Source organism: Schistocerca piceifrons, chromosome 5 (assembly GCF_021461385.2).
Source record: "Schistocerca piceifrons isolate TAMUIC-IGC-003096 chromosome 5, iqSchPice1.1, whole genome shotgun sequence".
NCBI lineage: Eukaryota > Metazoa > Arthropoda > Insecta > Orthoptera > Acrididae > Schistocerca > Schistocerca piceifrons.
Window position 1 is genome coordinate 482621904 of NC_060142.1, and position 21294 is coordinate 482643197.

Sequence of the window (21294 nt, forward strand, 5' to 3'; positions counted from 1 at the left end):
GCATCTGGGGCTATGCTTGGCGCTGCGGCCGACTGTTTCATCTGCATGTCTGGCTCGTGGAGTTGCTACGATGAATATATGTACTATGGTGATAGAAGTCACGAGGTACTTCCTAATATTGTGTCGCACTTCGTTTTGCCCGGCATGGTACAGCAACTCGACGCGGCACGGACTCGAGAAGTCGTTAGACGTATTGAACCACACGCCGCGCGGGATTAGCCGAGTGGTCTTAGGCGCTGCAGTCATGGACTGTGAAGCTGATCCCGGCGGAGGTTCGCGTCCTCCCTCGGGCATGGGTGTGTGTGTGTGTTTGTCCTTAGGATCATTTAGGTTAAGTAGTGTGTAAGCTTAGGGACTGATGACCTTAGCAATTAAGTCCCATAAGATTTCACACACATTTGAACTTTTTTTTTTTTTTAACCACACTGCCTCTATAGCCATCCACAACTGCGAAAGTGATGCCGGTATAGAATTATGTCCCATAAATGTTCAAATGGATTGATGCTTGGCGATGTGGATCGCCAAATCATTTGCCGGAATTGCCCAGAATGTTCTTCAAACAAATCGTGAACAATTGTGGATTGCTGACATCACATCGTTGTTTGGGAACATGAAGTCCATTAGTAGCCGCGAATGGTCTCCAAGTAGCCGAGCATAATCATTTGCAGCCAATTATCGCTTCAGTTTGACCAGAGGACCCAGTTCATTCCATGCAAACACAACCCACACCACTATGGAGCCACCACCAGCTTGTACAGTGTGTTGTTGACAACTTAGATCCAGCTTTTCGTGGGCTTAGCGCCACACTCAAACCATACCACCAGCTCTTACCAACTGAAATCGGGACTTACCTGACCAGGACACGGTTTTCAAGTCCTCTAGGGTCCAACCGTTAAGGTCACAAGTGTAGGAGAGGCACTGCATGCGATGTCTACTCGATGCAAACGTTGCTGCTCTCGGTCGTTAAGTGGTGAGCTGTAATGCCTGAAATTTTGGCATTCTCAGCACACACTTGATACGATGGTTCTTCGAATATTGAATTCGCTAATGATTTTCGAAATGGAATGTCCCACGCGTTTAGCTCCAACTACCATTTCGCGTCAGAGCCACTTAATTCCCGTGCTGCAGTCATAATCATGTCGGAAATCTTTTTCACAAGAATCACGTAAATACAAATTACACCTTCGCCAGTGCACTACCCATTTATACTTTGTGCACGCGATACTACCGCTATTTTTATATGCGCATATCGCTATCCCATGACTTTTGTCAACTCAGACATGAAGAAATTTTAGCATGTGTCATTTCATTCACGACTTTAGACTTTGTTTGCATTTATTTTACGATTGTTCAGATCTCTTGACATTTGACTAATGCTTTAGACGCAAAAATATAATAACTATTTCATAAATTAATTAGAAAAATTATTAAAAATAAACAATCTTAAAGCACGTAATTATGACGTTATGTGACGGATGGTTATTTTGTCAATAGGGGCGCTAATGTCTTCGACTGTCTGACTCTAACATCTTTCACAGAAGTGAGTCTCACGACTGTGTACAGGTATAATTATATCGCCACTGCAGTCGATAAGGACGGGTAGTGGTGGCCAGGACGGGTAAGTTTAGTGTACGAACTCATGCCCGGAAACGTACCGTTTTTCCGCTGTACGCAAAATACTATAAAACACGTACAAAACACCCGCATTTTGGCGACGCTAACTAGGGTATTACGTATGTCATTCACCGGTCACGTGTAAAGCAAAGGAGACTTCTATTTATGAGGATGGGCGGGTGTGGAAAGGGGAGGGGGCTCACGTTAAAGACTTGAATTATGAGACTTCTGTGGCATACCAGGAGAACCTACTGGCTCGGGTTATGGTTGCGAGGGATGATGGAGGACCAGAGATTGATGATCGTGTGCACCGGGACGTGCCAAGGAGGTGCCGCATCTGTGTTGACGTCGGTGGTCGTCGTATAGAGCCCTTTTTGTAAGTAGATCCAGAAGACAAACAGCAGGAGTCTGAGAGCAACGTCTGTTGTGGTATTTCGCGCGTAGTGGAGAAACGGTACGTTTCTGGACGTGAGTTCCTATGCTAAACAGAACCCTCTTGGTCCCCACTGCAAGCCCTCAAAATCTGTAAACACAATATCGTTGTACCCTGTCTGTTAAATTGTGGTCTAAGGCAGGCTGCGCAGCGCTAGGTGTTGCGGATACCACGAGAGGCACGGGCAGAGAAACCGAGGCGCGCCGCAGTTACGAAATGTCGGCGAACTGTCGGGTGGGTCGTGCACCGGACTGGAGGAGCCCCACCTGACACTGACTGGGCCAAGGGCCGGCCTTGGCAGCGATCCAGAACCGAGCGTGCGCGACTGCGGCTCAGCTGGGCTCAACTCAGCTGAGCGGGGGTTGAGGTTGAGGCGCTGCGGGCTGCTCTCCCGCGTGCGGAGAGTTCGCGACTGGCCGCGGCACTTTAATTACTTAAATAACTGCCGTCGGCAGGCCACTCCTCAAAAGACAGTAATCAGCTGTGCAGCGCTGTAAGAACACGTTCATCGCAACTGAATGTCTTTATTCTGTTTTAAAACTGGCATTCAGGGAAGATCCGGTGTGAGAGCACGGAGACTGCAGCGAACAAGATTAGTCTTCTTGTGACTAAACAACAAAAAAAAAAAAATCTCGTCAGTAAGGGTAGTGAGGGGATTAAGCTTGTGCGAGAGGCCGACTGTAGCCATTAACAAGTGGAAGCCATCCAAGAAATGGTCAGGAATGAAGTACTTGGAGGTACTTCCCATGTTCTAACTTATCCCTGTTGATCTGTGCTTATCTGCCTCCGTCGAATCTCGCTGAAATGTGGTTGTCTAAAGGCTATAGTCAATGATGTGGTCCACACCAGATCTACAGCCCACAACACTTTAATTACACGTAAATTAAGAGGGGGATCACTGCTATCAGCTGTAACTTGAATCAGCGGCGACGAGCGAAAATGTGTACCGGACCAGGACTCGAATCCGAGATCTCTTGGTTACTAGGGTGGTGGGGTAACCACTTGGCCATTCGGGCCAAAGCGTTATCGCAACTGCACGGTCTGTCTCGGCACGCCACACTCGCAGCGAGCGCCACCTGTAAGCATTCCCTGTCCACTGTACTCTCGTTTGCTACTCAGAGATTCCCGTAGGAAAATGGTTCAAATGGCTCTAAGCACTATGGGACTTAACTGCTGAGGCCATCAGTCCCCTAGAACTACTTAAACCTAACTAACCGAAGGACAGCACACACATCCATGCCCGAGGCAGGATTCGAGCCTGCGACCGTAGCGGTCGCGCGGTTCCAGACTGTAGCGCCTAGAACCGCTCGGCCACTCCGGCCGGTATTCCCGTAGGAGGTCTGATGTTTTTGTGCATTCGCATTTGAAGGAAGGGGATCTAAGGCCCAGCTTGGCCTATCAATTCTATGAATACGCAGTGTCTATCCGAAATCTTCAAGTGCGAATGCACAAAAACCTCCGACCTCCTGTGGGAATCTCTGAGTAGCGAGCAGGAGTATAGTGGGCAAGGAATGCGGACAGGTGGCTTTCGTTGGGAGTGTGGCGTGCCGAGACAGTCCGTGCAGTTGCGATAACGCTGTGGCCCGGATGGCGCAATGGTTACCCCACGTGCCTATTAACCAAGAGATCCCGGCTTCGAGTCCTGGTCCGGTACACATATTCGCTCGTCGCCACTGATTCCGCTTAATATCCCGTTGTAGCTCACAGTATTGATCTCCCTTTAATTTACGTATAATGTTTCGCAGATGCAGATTCTGAATAATGTCTATTGTTTGGGAGAGACACTGTGCATGCATGTAATTTTAACTACACTGTATATTAAATAACCAACGGTTAATGGCAAGATCGTGTCTCACCTAACATCATTTATGCACAGAAAAATGGTTAGCCATGTACTACACTAGACTGATGTCCTATATGATTGTTCGGGTGCAGTAACCTAACATAGACGTAACTGTTCACAATAGTTTACGTGTGGCAAACGCTAATAGTTAACACAGTCACTGCACGAAATTCTTAAAACCCTGTCCTTGAAATCTAACAGTCAGCTCTGTACGAAAACTATGTGCGCACTCAGTAACTATTGCAAGTAACACTATTCATACTCTGAATCTTTTGTCGAAGTGAACACTACTGAAGTTTAACAGCCTATAATAATAATTACACGTTCCCTGTCACTGAAACCAGTCACTAACTTACAGAATGATCTCCCGGATGAGAAATTTAGATAAAATTCGGCACATTGTGCGAGCTGTGAACTGTGATGACTCGTCTGCGTACGTTGCCTTGTAATTTTGTGCACAGATTTTGCTCATATCATAACCTTATGCAGGCTGACTATAATGGCTTCCAACAAACTATCTTTTATAGGGTTACAATAATTACCTATTGCTGTTTTCTGTACTTTGATTTGTACTATGAAAAATGCCCATTTCTGAATAAATGAATAGCTGAATAAGATTTGTGTGAGTGATGTTTTTTTTAGATAAAATAGTGGTAGTGGTAAGTTCCTGTGGGCCCAAACTGCTGAGGTCATCGGTCCCTAAGCTTACACACTACGTAATCTAACTTACGCTAAGGACGAAACACACACACACACACACACACACACACACACACACACACACACACACACACGCCAGAGGGAGGATTCGAATCTCCGACGGGGGGAGCCGTGCGAACAGTGGCAAGGCGCCCTAGACCGCGCTGCTATCCCGCGCGGTAGAGATAAAATAGTAATAGTAATTTCTATCGAATTGCGCTGGCTAATTTCCCGACACACGGGATTCTATTTCAGTACCAAAATTCTTTACTACGCATACTAGTAACTCTTGACACCCAATGAGTGCAAACGTTGCTACCATATTTTCAACATTAGCTGCATAGTTGCTTGAAAATGGAGGGGGATCGAGAAAAAGATAACAGGGAGAAAGGATCCATCTGCTTTGTTACAATATCAAGTTGAAAGAGCCATGAATAGACTTTTATACAGTTTCAATCAATTGCTTATGACACACAGTTTGGCTAGAAAGTTGAAATATCGTATGTGCAGAACACTGATTTAACCAGTCGTTTTGTATGCATGTCACCCTGAAACAGCTAAAAGCCAAATTATCTTTATCTCTACGTACCATAAATTAACGTCCCCCAGCACGTTTTTCTGTCCGTGTGTGAAAATTAATCTCATGCTCTGTAAGAATTTTGATACATGTTCACTAGTAAGGTTTGTGTGTACCTATAATTTATAATTATGGTAACGACGAGTGTGTAATATATATGCACCGTTACCTGTTCCACAATTAATTGGCGTCCGAACTGACATCTCGTGGCTATGGTTGCAGCTACGAGCTGGTCAGCTACAGAAGAGGTGGTATCTGGCGTGAAAAGCAATAAACAGCCGCCGCAACGCCAGGATGCAATGACGTTTGACCAGAATCTATTCACCTATACGCATCTTCTATCTATACATACTATGAATTACAGTTTCCTGTCGCGTTTCTCTGTCTGTAGGTGAAGGCTACGGGACCTATTGTAGGGATTTTGATATGGTTTGCAATAAGGGCCTGATTCGCGGACAAGGTTTGCGTATATAATTTACTACCAGCACACCAGATAAGCTGCTTGGCGATAGATAAGGTCTAACCCGTCCAAAGGCAGGGCGGGGCGTTGGTTAATGTATACATCTTATAATTACATTATCATTATCAAAAGTTATTTAAGAAAATCTTCGATCCAGTGAAAGACTGAGAAACTGAAGACTGCCAAGCTCAGTACAGTCACCGCAGTATGAAATATTCACTAGGCAAAAGGATGGGATTGGACTGATTTGGGGTAAGAGACCAAACAGCGAGGTCATCGGTCTCATTGGATTAGGGAAGGGTGGGGAAGGAAGGTGGCCGTGCCCTGTCAAACGAACCATCCCGGCATTTGCCTGAAGCGATTTAGGAAAATCACGGAAAACCTAAATCAGGATGGCCGGAAGGGGGATTGAACCGTCGTCCCCTATAATGCGAGTCCAGTGTGCTAACCACTGCGCCACCTCGCTCGATAGTAGGCAAAACAATACACTACTGATGTGTAAGTAACTCCTGTGAGCCTAGTGGTCCCCCATGATTACGTGTTGAACAGCTCAGTTTAGTACCTGTTGGAAGATACCTCCTTAGTAGGCCAAGATGGAGGTGTAGCAGTAGGGTTCATAGGCGAAGTCCACATCGCCTAGCAAGTAAGCTACTGTTAATTTTCTGTCATACTCCTTAATGATAGATTTCGTAGAAGAAGAGAATAAATGTGGAAACACCACAACAGAAATTAAGCTCTATTCCGACGATCGAATAAAATAATATGATAGGTCTGCCTTCTTGCAAAAACACAGTTCTGTTTTATTCCCCAAACTTGTTTCACCACAATTCTGGTATCTTCAGTGCGTGTTTCTTTTATTGATGTTTCTGTGACACTACGTCTGCCCTGTGCCTATTAAATGAAGTCAGCCACAAGTCTACGTTATCATTACTGAAAGCTCTGCCTCGTCGCAAAAAATTATGGGCGGCGAGAATTGTTATTAATTATTTTTGTCACGTCGCCAAATACGTTTTGAGAGAAGTAACTGAATGCTGCTCTTAAATCAGCCAAACATCCAGAAAACTGTTAACCTGCTACAGTTTTTTGACGTTTGTCCTAGCTGTTACAGGACGTGCTATAATGAAGATGTGGCAATACAATATGAATAGCAAATAATATTTCTTAAGAGTACATTACATTTGTGTACTGAACTATGGTACAGTTTGATGCTTGGCACTTGATGTCCAAACATAATACAGTGATATGTAACTAACTTTGCTGTCTCTTGGCAATCTAGAAATTGTCACTTAACTGTAATTGAGCAGACAATTACTCCGTAAACACCGACTACTGTTACATATAGAGCAGGTCATCTACGTTGTTGGCAGTGTCTGTAGGTAATGAAAAGTGCGTGTAAGCCACAGCAGTGAAATAATAACCAGAATCTGCCAATGAGAACGAGAAAACGTAGCTTCAGGCATGAAGTAATTACAACAAAACGATTCATTTAGCAGCCAAATACTAGTCAAAAACAGCTCTAAACAGTAAACCGTAGAAATGGTGACATATCGTATTAATATAGATTTGTGGTTGATTTTGTTTGACAGCTGCAGGAAACATGTACTGCAGCGAAAGAAGCAATGAAAGAAGAAGAAGATGATGATGATGATTGGTTTGTGGGCCGCTCAACTACCAGGTTATCAATGTCCCAGCCTTTGCCCAGTCCAATCTCGTCACTTTCATGAATGATGATGAAATGATGATGAAATGATGAGGACAACACAAACACCCAGTCATCTCGAGGCAAGCAATGGAAGAAAAACCCACTGAAGGTGCTGCAACAGTGGTGATACAGGCTTGGGAATAAAATAAAACAGTGTTTTTGCAAGAAGGTGGAACCTTGTAACTCTTTGCAATTGATGGATACCACACATGTTTTTTGGACGAGCTGGACGAAAATACCTGTGATGTTTGCAATGGATATTGCTGGAGAATCTATATTACGAAGACGCTATCTCGGAAACAGCTACCAGTTGCAGCATAGGGGTACACGGAAAAACTGATTTTAAATATTTTGCGTGATGATTGACCAAATTTAAAATTTTAAAATGCTGTCTTAATCTGCTCATGAAGAGGTATAGTCTTATGTTGAAAGCGCAGCACTATAAGACAAGTATTACAGTCACAAACTGTACGTTTGTCTTGAGGCGCGTAACTGACGTCGTATAAATAGCCGGACTTTATTCATTCAGTATTTGAAAATGAGGGCACTTTGCGACTTCCAACAAGCTCTACACATAATTTCAAACGTTTAAGAAACTTCTTCACCCTGGCATCCCCCACAAAATGACGAAAGCAAAAAAGCTTTATTCTTTGCAACATTTTTGCTTTTCATGTGATCAAAAGTCAGTATCAAGCATGACATTTCAACTTAATACTTCTCTGCTACTGAATCTATTCGAAACACACTTTGTGATAGTATCCACGTATGCCACTGAACGTACCTGCAAAATTACATCGTTGTACGCCACGTAGGTCATGAGCTGTGACGTCACAAACATTTATATGGGTGAAAAATTAACTTTACCTTAATATGGAACGCAAATTACCCCGTTTATATTCACTTTCATAATGAGAGCAGTTAGCGACTTCCAACGATCTTTAAACACAATTTGAAACCTTTCCTAAACTTTTTTCTCGCTAACGTCCTTACCGGGCGAATATTTAACACATTAACTCATCTGTAAAGTAATCAGAACCTTAAAGCTGGTTTATACATGGGAGTTAGATTCTGTAAAGGGTCGAGTGTTTACTGATGCATCCGATCCACCGACTCTGGCAACAATAACAGCAAGGTTTAAATGTTCCGTCGATATCGCAATCATTAGAGCTGAAGCACAAGTCTTAATTCGGCAATGATGTGGATGGATACTGGCAGCGCCTTTTTCAGAATGTAATCTCCTGAAATTTGTTTTACCTATTTAGGGAAACCACGGACAACCGAAATCTGTATGACCAGTTGGTGATTTGAACTCCGATTCATTTTTGTAACCGCTACGACACTTGGCTCCGTTTGTAGTAGATATTGTGTGAACCTTCTAGAAAAACGCGTCGTGTAGGGAATCTACAAAGTGGGAAAAACCCGAGCGCTTCTAGGCGCGTCAGTCTGGAACCACGCGACAGCTACGGTCGAAAGGTCGAATCCTGCCTCGGTCATGGCTGTTTAAGTAATTCTAAGTTGTAGGGGACTGATGACCTCAGATGTTAAGTCCCATAGTGCTTAGACCCATTTGAACCATCTGAACTTACACCGCCTATATTTCGGACAGTGAAGGCACTATCAATATGCAGTTTCCACAGAACCGAATTGCAGGCAAGAGCGCGTATTTTTAGCCAATAAGCAGATTGCGAGACGTTGACTAAAATGCAGTGTTGGCAGCAAAACCCTAAAGCAAGCGTAAATGAAAATGTCAATTGCATTTGTTGCAGGATGGTAGTGCAAGTAATTTACGAGCTATCGTATTGTGAGCACTGTAAACACCGACAGCTGTTTGTTCCATCCTATTGCTTCGACGCTAGGCTAAGACGTAATGTTTTTCCTTTGTGTTGCGTATACAGTGCGATTGTGTTGCGGCTGTCCTGTCAGTTATTGTATGATAATGAACGTAGTAAGACGTGCTAAGAATATAACATTTTCCAGTGCAAAAAAGCGGATATGCTCATGGCTTACGGCGAATATACGAAGTGTGTCGTTCGTTCATGGACCATGTATGCCGAAAAATGGCTCTGAGCACTATGGACTTAACATCTGAGGTCATCAGTCCCGTAGAACTTCGAATTGCTTAAACCTACCTAACCTAAGGACATCAGACACATCCATGTCCGAGGCAGGGTTCGAACCTGCCACCTTAGCAGCAGCGCGGTTCGTGACTGAAGCGCCTAGAACCGCTCGACCACAACGGCCGGCTATACGCCGAGAAATAACCCGACAGACATCTATCTCTTCAATCAGTTCATCCTCTTCAAGCAATACTCATGATTTGGAACGGTGTATTACTGCTGCCTGCACTGCAATTTCCGCTGAAATGTAAGAACGTGTGAAGCAATCGTTGCATGACAGACTGGAAGCTTGTATTGGCGCTAGTGGCGATCATTTGGAGAACGTGTCAGACCCCACCGAGTCACTGTATTCATCTTTGTTTGTCTTTCGTTTGGCTATGCAATGTCCCATTTAACAACGCAGCTCCAGAGAAGTATTAACATCTGTGTAGGGCTGCACGTGCAGGATGACTATTATTGAACTATATAAAAAATGTAAATTAGTTACAAACTACGGAGTGCATACTCTTTATTCAATATGAACACGTCGCTACAAATATTCGGATTTAGGATATGACATGTTCATGGGCGATGATGTGCCGCAGACGAATAACGAAATTCTACATGACCCGCAAAAGTGTCGGAATATCGATGCAGTCTGGAACCGAGCGACCGCTACGGTCGCAGGTTCGAATCCTGCCTCGGGCATGGATGTGTGTGATGTCCTTAGGTCGGTTAGGTTTAATTAGTTCTAAGTTCTAGGCGACTGATGACCTCAGATGTTGAGTCGCATAGTGCTCAGAGCCACTTGAACATCGATGCCGTCGATGACTTCCTGAATGGCTGTTTACAGGTCAGCAATGCTTTTGGGGTTATTGATGTTCACCTTGCCTTTAATATAGCCCCTCAAAAAGGAGTCGCATTTATCCAGATCCGGAGAATATGGCGGCCAATGCGCGGCTGCTCCCGCCGGAGATTCGAGTCCTCCCTCGGGCATGCGAGTGTGTGTTGTTCTTAGCATAAGTTAGTTTAAGTAGTGTGTAAGTCTAGGACCGATGACCTCAGCAGTTTGATCCCTTAGCGATTCCCACACATTTGAGCATTTTTTATGGCGGCCAATCGAGGGCCATGCCAGTGGCCTTTGGTTACCCCAGAGCCAGAATGCGGTCTCCAAAGCGTTCCTCCAGACATCAAATACTCTTCTGCTTCATGGGATGTAGCTCCGTCTTGCATGAACCACATATTGCCGAAATCAGTGTCACTTTGGATAACTGGGATGAAATCATCTTCCGAAATCTTCACGTACCGTTCGGTGGTCACCGTGCCATCAAGCAATATCACACCGATTACTCCGTGACTGAACATAGCACACCACACAGTCACTCGTTGGGGTTCAAGAGACTTCTCGATCGCGAAATACGGATTCTCAGTCACCCAAATAAGTCAATTTTGCCTATTGACGAATCCAGTCAAATGAAAGTGGGGTTCGTCGCTAAACCAAATCATACAGCACATACTAATTCCCATCACGCCCAGCGGCCAACCGTGCAGTTTGAACATCCTAACGCAAAGTGTTCAGACGTTGTGACGATATTATTCGATATAGTTCAGTAATTGCCTCCCTATACGCACACATGTGAATTTCGCGTTCGTTTGAACTACCACGTGAGGCACCAAATATCGGTGTATACAGCTTTTAAACAACGATATCTACATCTACATACATACTCCGCAATCCACCATACGGTGCGTGGCGGAGGGTACCTCGTACCACAACTAGCATCTTCTCTCCCTGTTCCACTCCCAAACAGAACGAGGGAAAAATGACTGCCTATATGCATCTGTACGAGCCCTAATCTGTCTTATCTTATCTTTGTGGTCTTTCCGCGAAATGTAAGTTGGCGGCAGTAAAATTGTACTGCAGTCAGCCTCAAATGCTGGTTCTCTAAATTTCCTCAGTAGCGATTGGCGAAAAGAACGCCTCCTTTCCTCTTAGAGACTCCCACCCCAGTTCCTGAAGCATTTCCGTATCACTCGTGTGATGATCAAACCTACCAGTAACAAATCTAGCAGCCCGCCTCTGAATTACTTCTATGTCCTCCCTCAATCCGAACTGATAGGGATCCCAAATGCTTGAGAAGTACTCAAGAATAGGTCGTATTAGTGTTTTATTAGCGGTCTCCTTTACAGATGAACCACATCTTCCCAAAATTCTACCAATGAACCGAAGACGACTATCCGCCTTCCCCACAACTGCCATTACATGCTTGTCCCACTTCATATCGCTCTGAAATATTACGCCCAAATATTTAATCAACGTGACTGTGTCAAGTGCTACACTACTAATGGAGTATTCAAATATTACATGATTCTTTTTCCTATTCATCTGCATTAATTTACATTTATCTATATTTAAAGTTGGCTGCCATTCTTTACACCAATCACAAATCCTGTCCAAGTCATCTTGTATCCTCCTACAGTCACTAAACGACGACACCTTTCCGTACATGACAGTATCATCAGCAAACAGCCGCACATTGCTATCCACCCGATCTCGTAAAATCTTGCGCTAGACTCCTGATAAAAACGCCATGGACTTTCAAAATTAGCCTACTTTGATTGCGGTACTGTTTATGGCTATTGTTCCATTAAAATATTTGTACCTGTTGTATATTAATACACATTTGAACCTCCCAAAACAGTCTGTGTATGTGCTGCAAAGGGGGGGGGGGGGGGGGTTAATACCTAGCATACCAATTGTTTCTTCTACTCTCGAAATATCTGCGGTATAAGTGTTATGTGCTTCACGCTGAATATGAAGCGCATCGAAATTTTCGTTCTGATAAATTATTAAGCTGGTGGTGGACCTACACGAATAAATAAAGCTCATTTATTTTTAAGCGTTCAGTCTACAGTATATAGCACGAGAAGAATCCTGCTTTCTAACCGCGATTTTTTTTAAGTAGTAGCGTATGGCATAAACATTTTACACCAGTTACTCCTGAATCACTCTCGCACCGCAGCTGAAGCTCATAGAAACCGGTGGCACGCTGGTTCCAGAGTTGTGAACACTTTGCCTCGACGTCAGTGTGGGAAAGTTTCCACTCGTGCTCTCGGCCCTGGAGCACAGACTCGCGCCGGGGTAAAAGGTCGCCGCGGCAGCGCTGACGCAGAGGGCGTGGCAGGTCTTCTGCTGTCTGCACGCGCGCCTTGACACGGATAGCGGCGGTGACCTCGCCCCCCGCCCCCGCGCCAGACTCCGCCCATGGCCCGCGAAGATGCCACAGTTGGTGGCTGCTGGTCCTCAGGGCCGTAGCAGCTCACCAGTCCGTGATACTCGGGCCTTTCCCGCCTTCTTTGGACTGCTGGAAACAATGCCACTGAGCGCTCTAGAGCTGAGGCCGAGGGCGGGCAGGCCACGCACCGTGGGTCTGTATCTATTCGTTAACCTGTCGGCACTCGGAGCGTGGCTGGTTTGTGACGTCATAGTGGGAAGAAGCAATGTGGGGAGTCTATCCTAACGAGCAGAGCAATAACTAGCATGTCACGTATCTGAACGTGGGCTTGAACGTACACCAATGATACAGAAAAACACCTATGTCACACGCACGACATCTCTATTCAGTACAGAGCCGCGAGACGCCACATTCGCTTTCAGCTGAGGCCCATATATATATATACCGGGTGATCAAAAAGTCAGTATACATTTGAAAACTGAATAAATTACGGAATAATGTAGATAGAGAGGTTCAAAATGGTTCAAATGGCTCTGGGCACTATGGGACTTAACTTTTGAGGTTATCAGTCCCCTAGAACTTAGAACAACAAAAACCTAACTAACCTAAGGACATCACACATATCAATGCCCGAGGCAGGATTCGAACCTGCGACCGTAGCGGTCGCGTGGTTCGAGACTGTAGCACTTAGAACCGCTCGGCCACACCGGCCGGTAGTAGAGAGGTACAAATTGATACACATGCTCGGAATAACATGGGGTTTTATTAGAACAAAAAAAAAGTTCAAAAAATGTCCGACAGGTGACGCTTCATTTGATCAGAATAGCAATAATTAGCATAACAAAGTAAGACAAAGCAAAGATGATGTTCTTTACAAAATGGTTCAAATGGCTCTGAGCACTATGGGACTTAACATCTGTGGTCATCAGTCCCCTAGAACTTAGAACAACTAAAACCTAACTAACCTAAGGACATCACACATATCCATGCCCGAGGCAGGATTCGAACCTGCGACCGTAGCTATCACGTGGTCCCAGACTGAAACGCCTAGAACCGCGCGGCCACACAGGAAATGCTCACTATGTCCACCATGATTCCCCAACAATAGCTGTAGTCGAGGAATAATATTGTGAACAGCACTGTAAAGAATGTCCGGAGTTATGGTGAGGCATTGGCGTCGGATATTGTCTTTGAGCATTCCTAGAGATGTCGATCGATCACGATACACTTGCGACTTCAGGAAACCCCAAAGCCAATAATCGCATGGACTGAGGTCTGGGGACCTGGGAGGCCAAGCATGACGAAAGTGGCGGCTGAGCACACGATCATCACCAAACGACGCGCGCAGGACATCTTCCACGCGTCTAGCAATATGGGGTGGTTCTAATAAAACCCCATGTCATTCCAAGCATGTGTGTCAATTTTTACCTCTCTATCTACAATATTCCGTGGTTTATTCAGTTTTCAAATTTATACTGACTTTTTGATCATCCGGTACATATTAGTTTGGAAGCACCAGCAAATTGAGGATCTGCCGAAAACCCGTCGTCAATTGTGTGATTTGTTGTAAAAGAATGACGGGAAAGGTCATATTGGTGGCTAAAGAACTATTGTCACTTGCGTATTACAAAAATATGCCGTTTCAAGGCAACAGCACATTGAAGATCCATCGGAAAGGCATTGTTGTCGGTATAGTTCGTTATAATTGTCAGTAAATAGCAAACCTACGATGAACGCTTTCAGGAGATGGTGAAAAAGAAAATCTGGTCGTAACTCATTCATGGCCTGCGTAGCGTAATTCGTAGAGCTGCAGAATCTTAAGACACCACTTCCTGTATTGCTAGTTCACGTGTCAACGGATGGAAGCTTTTTTGCTAACCTACGAGTTTTCTAGTTGGTTCTGGTACTTTCTTCTTAGTTCAATAAAGATATATTCTGTAATATTCAGTGTTTCGTAAATATTCGATGTTACGTTACATACAAGACAACCTGCACTACGTGGAGTAAGACATTTTCCACTTCCTTCTTTTAAGTTTTGTATTTCACATGTTTTAAAGAGTCTGCTACTGAATAGGAACAGTGATTAACGAAGAATGACTTAAGAGCTTTACTAAAAAGTGAGATCGATTAAATCATTTTTATCTTATGTCGAGAACCGTAGCAAATTTATATCGCGCTATTTGTAATGTAACTTTTAATAAGCGGCACCCCTATTGACTGGACATGGTACTTTTCTTTTTGCCTTCTAACATGTTGGTAGATACTGAAGTTTTAATTTATGCATACTACAGACAGAACATGACTAGCATATGGACATTGGAGGGAATGTGCGTTTTGATACAGCTAATGTTGGAATTTTGCACGCGTCCATTTCGTAAACTGTGTGATTTGCAAACAACATGAAGCCGACAACTCGCGCTGGCGCTCGCTGCGATCGCGTATACTACGACAAGGCACACAGTACCGCATGTACTGTACTACTCGCATCGTTTCTGAGCGATCAGCCGCGCGCTGAACTCGGCACGCTTAACGTTTTTGTTGGAAATCACGGTCTGAGTGCCCACGGCTTTAGCCTTATATTCACGTTTCTCACAGCTCACCAGCAGTGAATTCATTGCCTTGAAAACTACAGGGTAGATCCGAAGTCCACAGCCGTATTGCAGAGGATGTTCACGAAGATATTCTAAGTATTTTGGTACAATGGACCCGTGGTGTGCAGCGGCTCATTACGGAATGCTAAAGTAATTATGACTTATTCGGTTCGTTATCCCAGTCACCTTTGCTTCTGCGAAAACATCTTCACAACAGTGAAAACCCCTGTTATATACGATCACCAAAATGTATACACACACAAAAGTTTTGCATCACCTCGGTTCAGAGAGTAACGGAACCTGTACAGAAAATTGGAATAGAGACCAACATAAACATCACTTCTGCTCTTTTCATTGCTCATGAGAAGCACAGATTGCATGTTGTACCGTCATACAGCGAGATCTTCAAGGTGGTGGTCCAGATTGCGGTACCTCTAATACTCAGTAACACGTCCTCTTGCATTAGTGCATGCCTGTATTCGTCGTGGCATACTATCCACAAGTTCATCAAGACACTATTGGTCCAGATTGTCCCACTCCTCAACGGCGATTCGGCGTAGATCCCTCAGAGTGGTTGGTGGGTCACGTCGTCCATAAACAGCCCTTTTCAATCTATCCCAAGCATTTTCGATAGGGTTCATGTCTGGAGAACATGCTGACCACTCTAGTCGAGCGATGTCGTTATCCTGAAGGAAGTCATTCACAAGATGCGCACGATGGGGGCGCGAATTCTCGTCCATGAAGCCGATTGCCTCGCCAATATGCTGCCGATATGGTTACACTATCGGTCGTAGGATGACATTCAAGTATCGTACAGCCGTTACGGCGAGTTCCATGACCACCAGTGTCGTACGTCGGCTCGACATAATGCCACCCCAAAATAGCAGGGAACCTCCACGTGCCGGCCGGGGTGGCCGAGCGGTTCTAGGCGCTACAGTCTGGAACCGCGCGACCGCGACGGTCGCAGGTTCGAATCCTGCCTCGGGAATGGATGTCCTTAGGTTAGTTAGGTTTAAGTAGTTCTAAGTTCTAGAGGACTGATGACCTTAGAAGTTAAGTCCCATAGTGCTCAGAGCCATTTTTGGAACCTCCACCTTGCTACACTCGCTGGACATTGTGTCTAAGGCGTTCAGCCTGACCGGGTTGCCTCCAAACACGTCTCGGACGATTGTCTGGTTGAAGGCAAATGCGAGACTCATCGGTGAAGAGAACGTGATGCCAATTCAGAGCGGTCCATTCGGCATGTTGCTGGGCCCATCTGTACCGCGCTGCATGGTGTCGTGGTTGCAAAGATGGACCTCGCCATAGACGTCTGGAGTGAAGTCGCGCATCAATCAGCCTATAGCGCACAGTTTGAGGCATAACACGACGTTCTGTGGCTGCACGTAAAGCATTACTCAACACGGTGGCGTTGATGTCAGTCTCCCTCCGAGCCATAATCCATAGGCAGCGGTCAACCACCGCAGTAGTAGCCCTTGGGCGGCCTTAGCGAGACAGGTCATCGACAGTTCCTGTCTCTCTGTATCTCCTCCGTGTCCGAACAACATCGCTTTGGTTCATTTCGAGACGCCTGGACACTTCCCTTGTTGAGAGATTTTCCTGACACAAGGTAACAATGTGGACGCGATCAAACCACGGTATTGCCCGTCTAGGCATGGTTGAACTACAGACAACACGAGCCGTGTACTCCCTCCTGGTGGAATGACTGGAATTGATCAGCTGTCGGGCCTCCTCCGTCTAATAGGTGCTGCTCATGCATGGTCTTTGGGCGGGTTTAGTGACGTCTCTGTACAGTCAAAGGGGCTGTGTCTGTGATACAATATCCACAGTCAACGTCTATCTTCAGGAGTTCTGGGAACCGGGGTGAATGAAAAACTTGTTTTCATCTGCGTGTAACAAAAAATGGTCAGGTGCGAGTACGTCTTGCGCATTGAAGGTTCCCTACAAGGTTAATTATGTATATAGACGTTTTATCCATTCTGGGAATAGAGGATCTTGACGATTTTTGCCTGATATCGACACTGATGCTGAAACGATGCCGGTCCAGTGAATTCAAGGACTTTCGAGAATGTTTTAATTTCTAGTTTTCGGTCGGAATACAAATTACAAAAAGAATATTTTTTCGTGTGGTACTGTTATGAATTAATAATTTCGGATTATCCCTTTACTTGTGCTGTGAAACCACATTTCGTGCAAAATTCTATGATTCTAGGTCAGTGAGAAATACTTTATAGGTTTTGATGACTGAGGTTTCGAGTATAACAATACTTGACATAAATGTTTGTATCTTCCGACTGGACTGACTTAGAAGCTCAAAATTTATACGTCGTCAGTGGACAGTAAACCTTAATACGTGACATGAATCTGAGCTCGATACACCAACCTGTTCCAGAGAAAAAGGGCATTAACGGAGGGACATACAAACAGGCAGACGGAAAAAAATGACAAAAATAATTTTGGTGTTATGTAATTATATATTGCATGTACTGCGAAACTTCGGTTCTTGCCAGATTTCATAATTGTAGGAGGTGGGCAGTACCGCAAAAGTTCTGATGAGTGTGTTTTCTAGTATGTTATGTAAATTACCGTACTTTTGACTGAATTTACCTTGACAGTGCATAAGTTTTAAACGTATAACGGCCATAGACCTTAATATGTGACTCAAACTTCATACATCTTATCGTTCATGAGAAAACGGATTCTTATCTGTCGCCGGCCGGAGTGGCCGAGCGGTTAAAGGCGCTACAGTCTGGAACCGCACGACCGCTACGGTCGCAGGTTCGAATCCTGCCTCGGGCATGGATGTGTGTGATGTCCTTAGGTTAGTTAGGTTTAAGTAGTTCTAAGTTCTAGGGGACTTATGACCACAGCAGTTGAGTCCCATAGTGCTCAGAGCCATTTCTTATCTGTCAGGCAAACAGACAAATAGACAGACAGATAGACAGATAGACAGACAGATAGCGATCCGTTTTTAAAGATCGAGGCACGTAATACCAAAAATACAGAGGATCGCGACACCCCTCAGATTGAAAAGTAGTGCGATGTGGTTGCCGTTTCGACAGAAACAGCTCACCATTACGGCGTTGTGCACTCTCTTAGTGCATTCAGCTAAGCCACACACAGGGTTCATATCCCCTGACTCTTCTTCAATAAACCCATCCATACTGAAAATGAATGCTCCCCATCTCGGCGTGGCGGTACAGCAATCTTTAAAAAGGAGTCGCAGGTTGCATCATGTTCTTTATTAACTCAAGAACGAAGCGTTTCGCCCTTTTATAGGCCATCTTCAGGTTATGTTAAAAAATCAGAAATTTCATGCCAAAACGCATCCGTCCAAGAAGGTATGATACCGAATGAAACGTACTAAAAGTATCTTGTTGCTTGGTACGGAAGGACGTCTTTTATCATCAAACATGTGATATTTGCAAATTAACAGAGTTTCTTTAGTTTGAACAGTTTTTCCTGTCTTGAAAATGAAAATTTGTTTTGGTTTCCAGTAGCTTCTACTAGACGACATGCAGAGCAGCGCAGTACAAGACCTCGCGTGCACTGTAAAAACAGCCGTACGCTTGAATGGCACCAGAGGCCCGTCCGTATTCACACAGTGCATACATATCTGGCAGAAAATTTCTGATTTTTTAACATAACATGATGATTCCCTATCCGGGCAAAATGTGTTGTTCTCGAGTTAATAAAAACCACTGTGCAACCTACGACTGGATCTTTTTTCTAATACTATCCACGCTGCTAGGTTTCACTGTTAACACATTCTCTGGCAATGTGAACTAAAAACATGGCCACAGCGGCAACACCGTCGTGTCTACGCACAAGATGGTGTTGTTAACTGTTTACCGAACAATATTTATGGGAGTGGGGCGCTGTCACTCGCTGCACGTCCATAAGCCAATGGCTGCATAGCACAACAATTAAATATTGGCCGGCACTATACTCGTACATCTCGCAAAGTATCACTGTGTCATCATTTATTCACAATGTAATATGGGTAAATTAGCGTTTAATCAGAATAAACCACTAGTCGCTTTAATTTGATGTTTCACTTTTTTGTCGTAATCTAATGTTGTGTACCGTATTTGAAACCATGTCGTCTCGTTAGCACATGACGACCCGTTTATCGTGGTACCTTTGAAGGTCAAACCCATTAGACAGAATAACCTTGAAATCCAGTTCTGCACGACAAAATGTGTGACGTTTTTCGCAATACTGGTATTCTTTGTGTTCTTTATAGCATCACAAAAATTGCTGTATAATTAGGCGTTTGACAATATTGACAATTGGGTATTTGTTGTACGTTGGAACACTTTGACTTTCACCTCAAGCCACCCCTGAATTAGAAGAGGAAGAGCTAATTTTAGACCGAAATACCGACGAAGAAATGGGTGTTCGCAGGTAAAACACTCGACTCTACAACTCCACCAAGCTCCGTGTCCACTTGCAGTAGATTGCAAACCACTCAGCTTCAATATTCTGCTTGCACGTTGCGTCAATGTTTCTATTAACGCTGTCGCACTTTTCTCCTTCTCGCCATCTCGTCACGAATGCCTGCGAAGGCGTTTCCTGCTGTCACTTTCTTAGTTTGCACTGCGAGGTAACAACGCGCATTACCTCTGTCTGGAACGTGGCAGTACAGGTCACGCGATCACTTCAGTTCCCCGAGACGTAACCTAGCAGTACTGAAATCAACCTTGAGAGCAAAGGGTAATGCGTGCATTACTGTAGTCAGCACGAACTACGGTAAACGAGTGGAACAAGTTTGTTTCCAAACAACGAACAGACTGCATACTTTCGACATTTGCACTGTTGTGAAGATGTTCGGTTTTAAGTGCAATACACATACGAAGGTAAAATAGAATAATAAATCAAACGAAACTAAATCTGTAATGAACCACCACAGACCCCGATAGTCTTACACTAAAGCATTCAAAAAATATCCCTCTTCAGCTTCCGAAATTTTCTCGGTGGAATTCGTGTCGACCCTGATGATAACTCTGACGACCGTGACAGTACTTTCACTTGGTGTACCGAATGATGATTCTCCTTAAATCTGGCTAAATTCAATGTTATGGCCGTAAAGTATAGAGCGAACCCAACAGATTTCAACATTTCTGGTGAACTGTCGTTTACGATACGGAGCAGAACGAGCAATTGAAACAATTAACAGGTAGGAAAAACTTAAACTTGTCGAGAGGACTCTAGGGAAACTTCAGTGCGATTGAATAAAGTCTACTGCGGCCAGTCAGAGTGTCCTTATGAAGTTGACCTGATGGAGGATTTCGATGAAATTCATGTGGAAGTATTGCAACTAGTGGGTAACTATAAAAAGTCTTAAGCAGTTACTCAGGGTATTTAAATCGCAACCTTTGGAAGGAAGTTGGCTTACTCGAAACTCCATACTGATTAAACTTTGAACCCGTATTAGAGACTACTGCGCAACTATCGCACTGTCACTACTGAATATTGAATGAATACGGATTACCATGTAAGTGTGAATGGGACATTCTCCGTCGCTACATTCACGAATTTATTAGTCAATGCCAAAAACTGGTACAAAGTACCTTCTGTCATGCACTGTGGTGATAACGTCAGATCAAGTTAGAGGACGTCGGTTCAGGGAAATACCTGGCAAAGAATCTGCAACTGGAAATGCACCGTTATTGATATATGCTCACACAAGTGTTGCCAAATAGCGTCGAGTGCAAGGAATCATCAACCGGTGCCGAGTTGGTGGCGAGGATGTCTGAAGCCGCGATAATCATTCGCAAGACGCCTGGATTTTCCTAGAGTGTGAACCAAACAGTCCTTCAAGGATGTCAATTGTATAATGATGTTGAAGACAGAAATTCACTGTAGAAGTTCAAGAAAACAAGATTGTTTAACATATAATTTCTGTTTTCGTTTTCATTATTTCCTCAGTTTACAATTACAGATCTATTTGTTAGAATAAAAGTCCTTCTACGCTTTACATGCATTACGAAAATTTAAAACGCGTCGCCGTTAGATTTTGTTATTAAAAATATTGTACCTT

At 44.3% G+C, this 21294-nt stretch overlaps 1 protein-coding gene across 1 annotated transcript in view; it reads right to left on the reverse strand.

Annotated features, from left to right (window-relative positions):
- Positions 1–21294, reverse strand: part of LOC124799093 — a 166920-nt gene that overhangs the window by 107594 nt on the left and 38032 nt on the right. The window contains exon 2 of the mRNA XM_047262632.1: positions 12424–12718. Within this exon, the coding sequence (XP_047118588.1) occupies positions 12424–12718 (295 nt within the window). The remainder of the gene's footprint in view (positions 1–12423; positions 12719–21294) is intronic.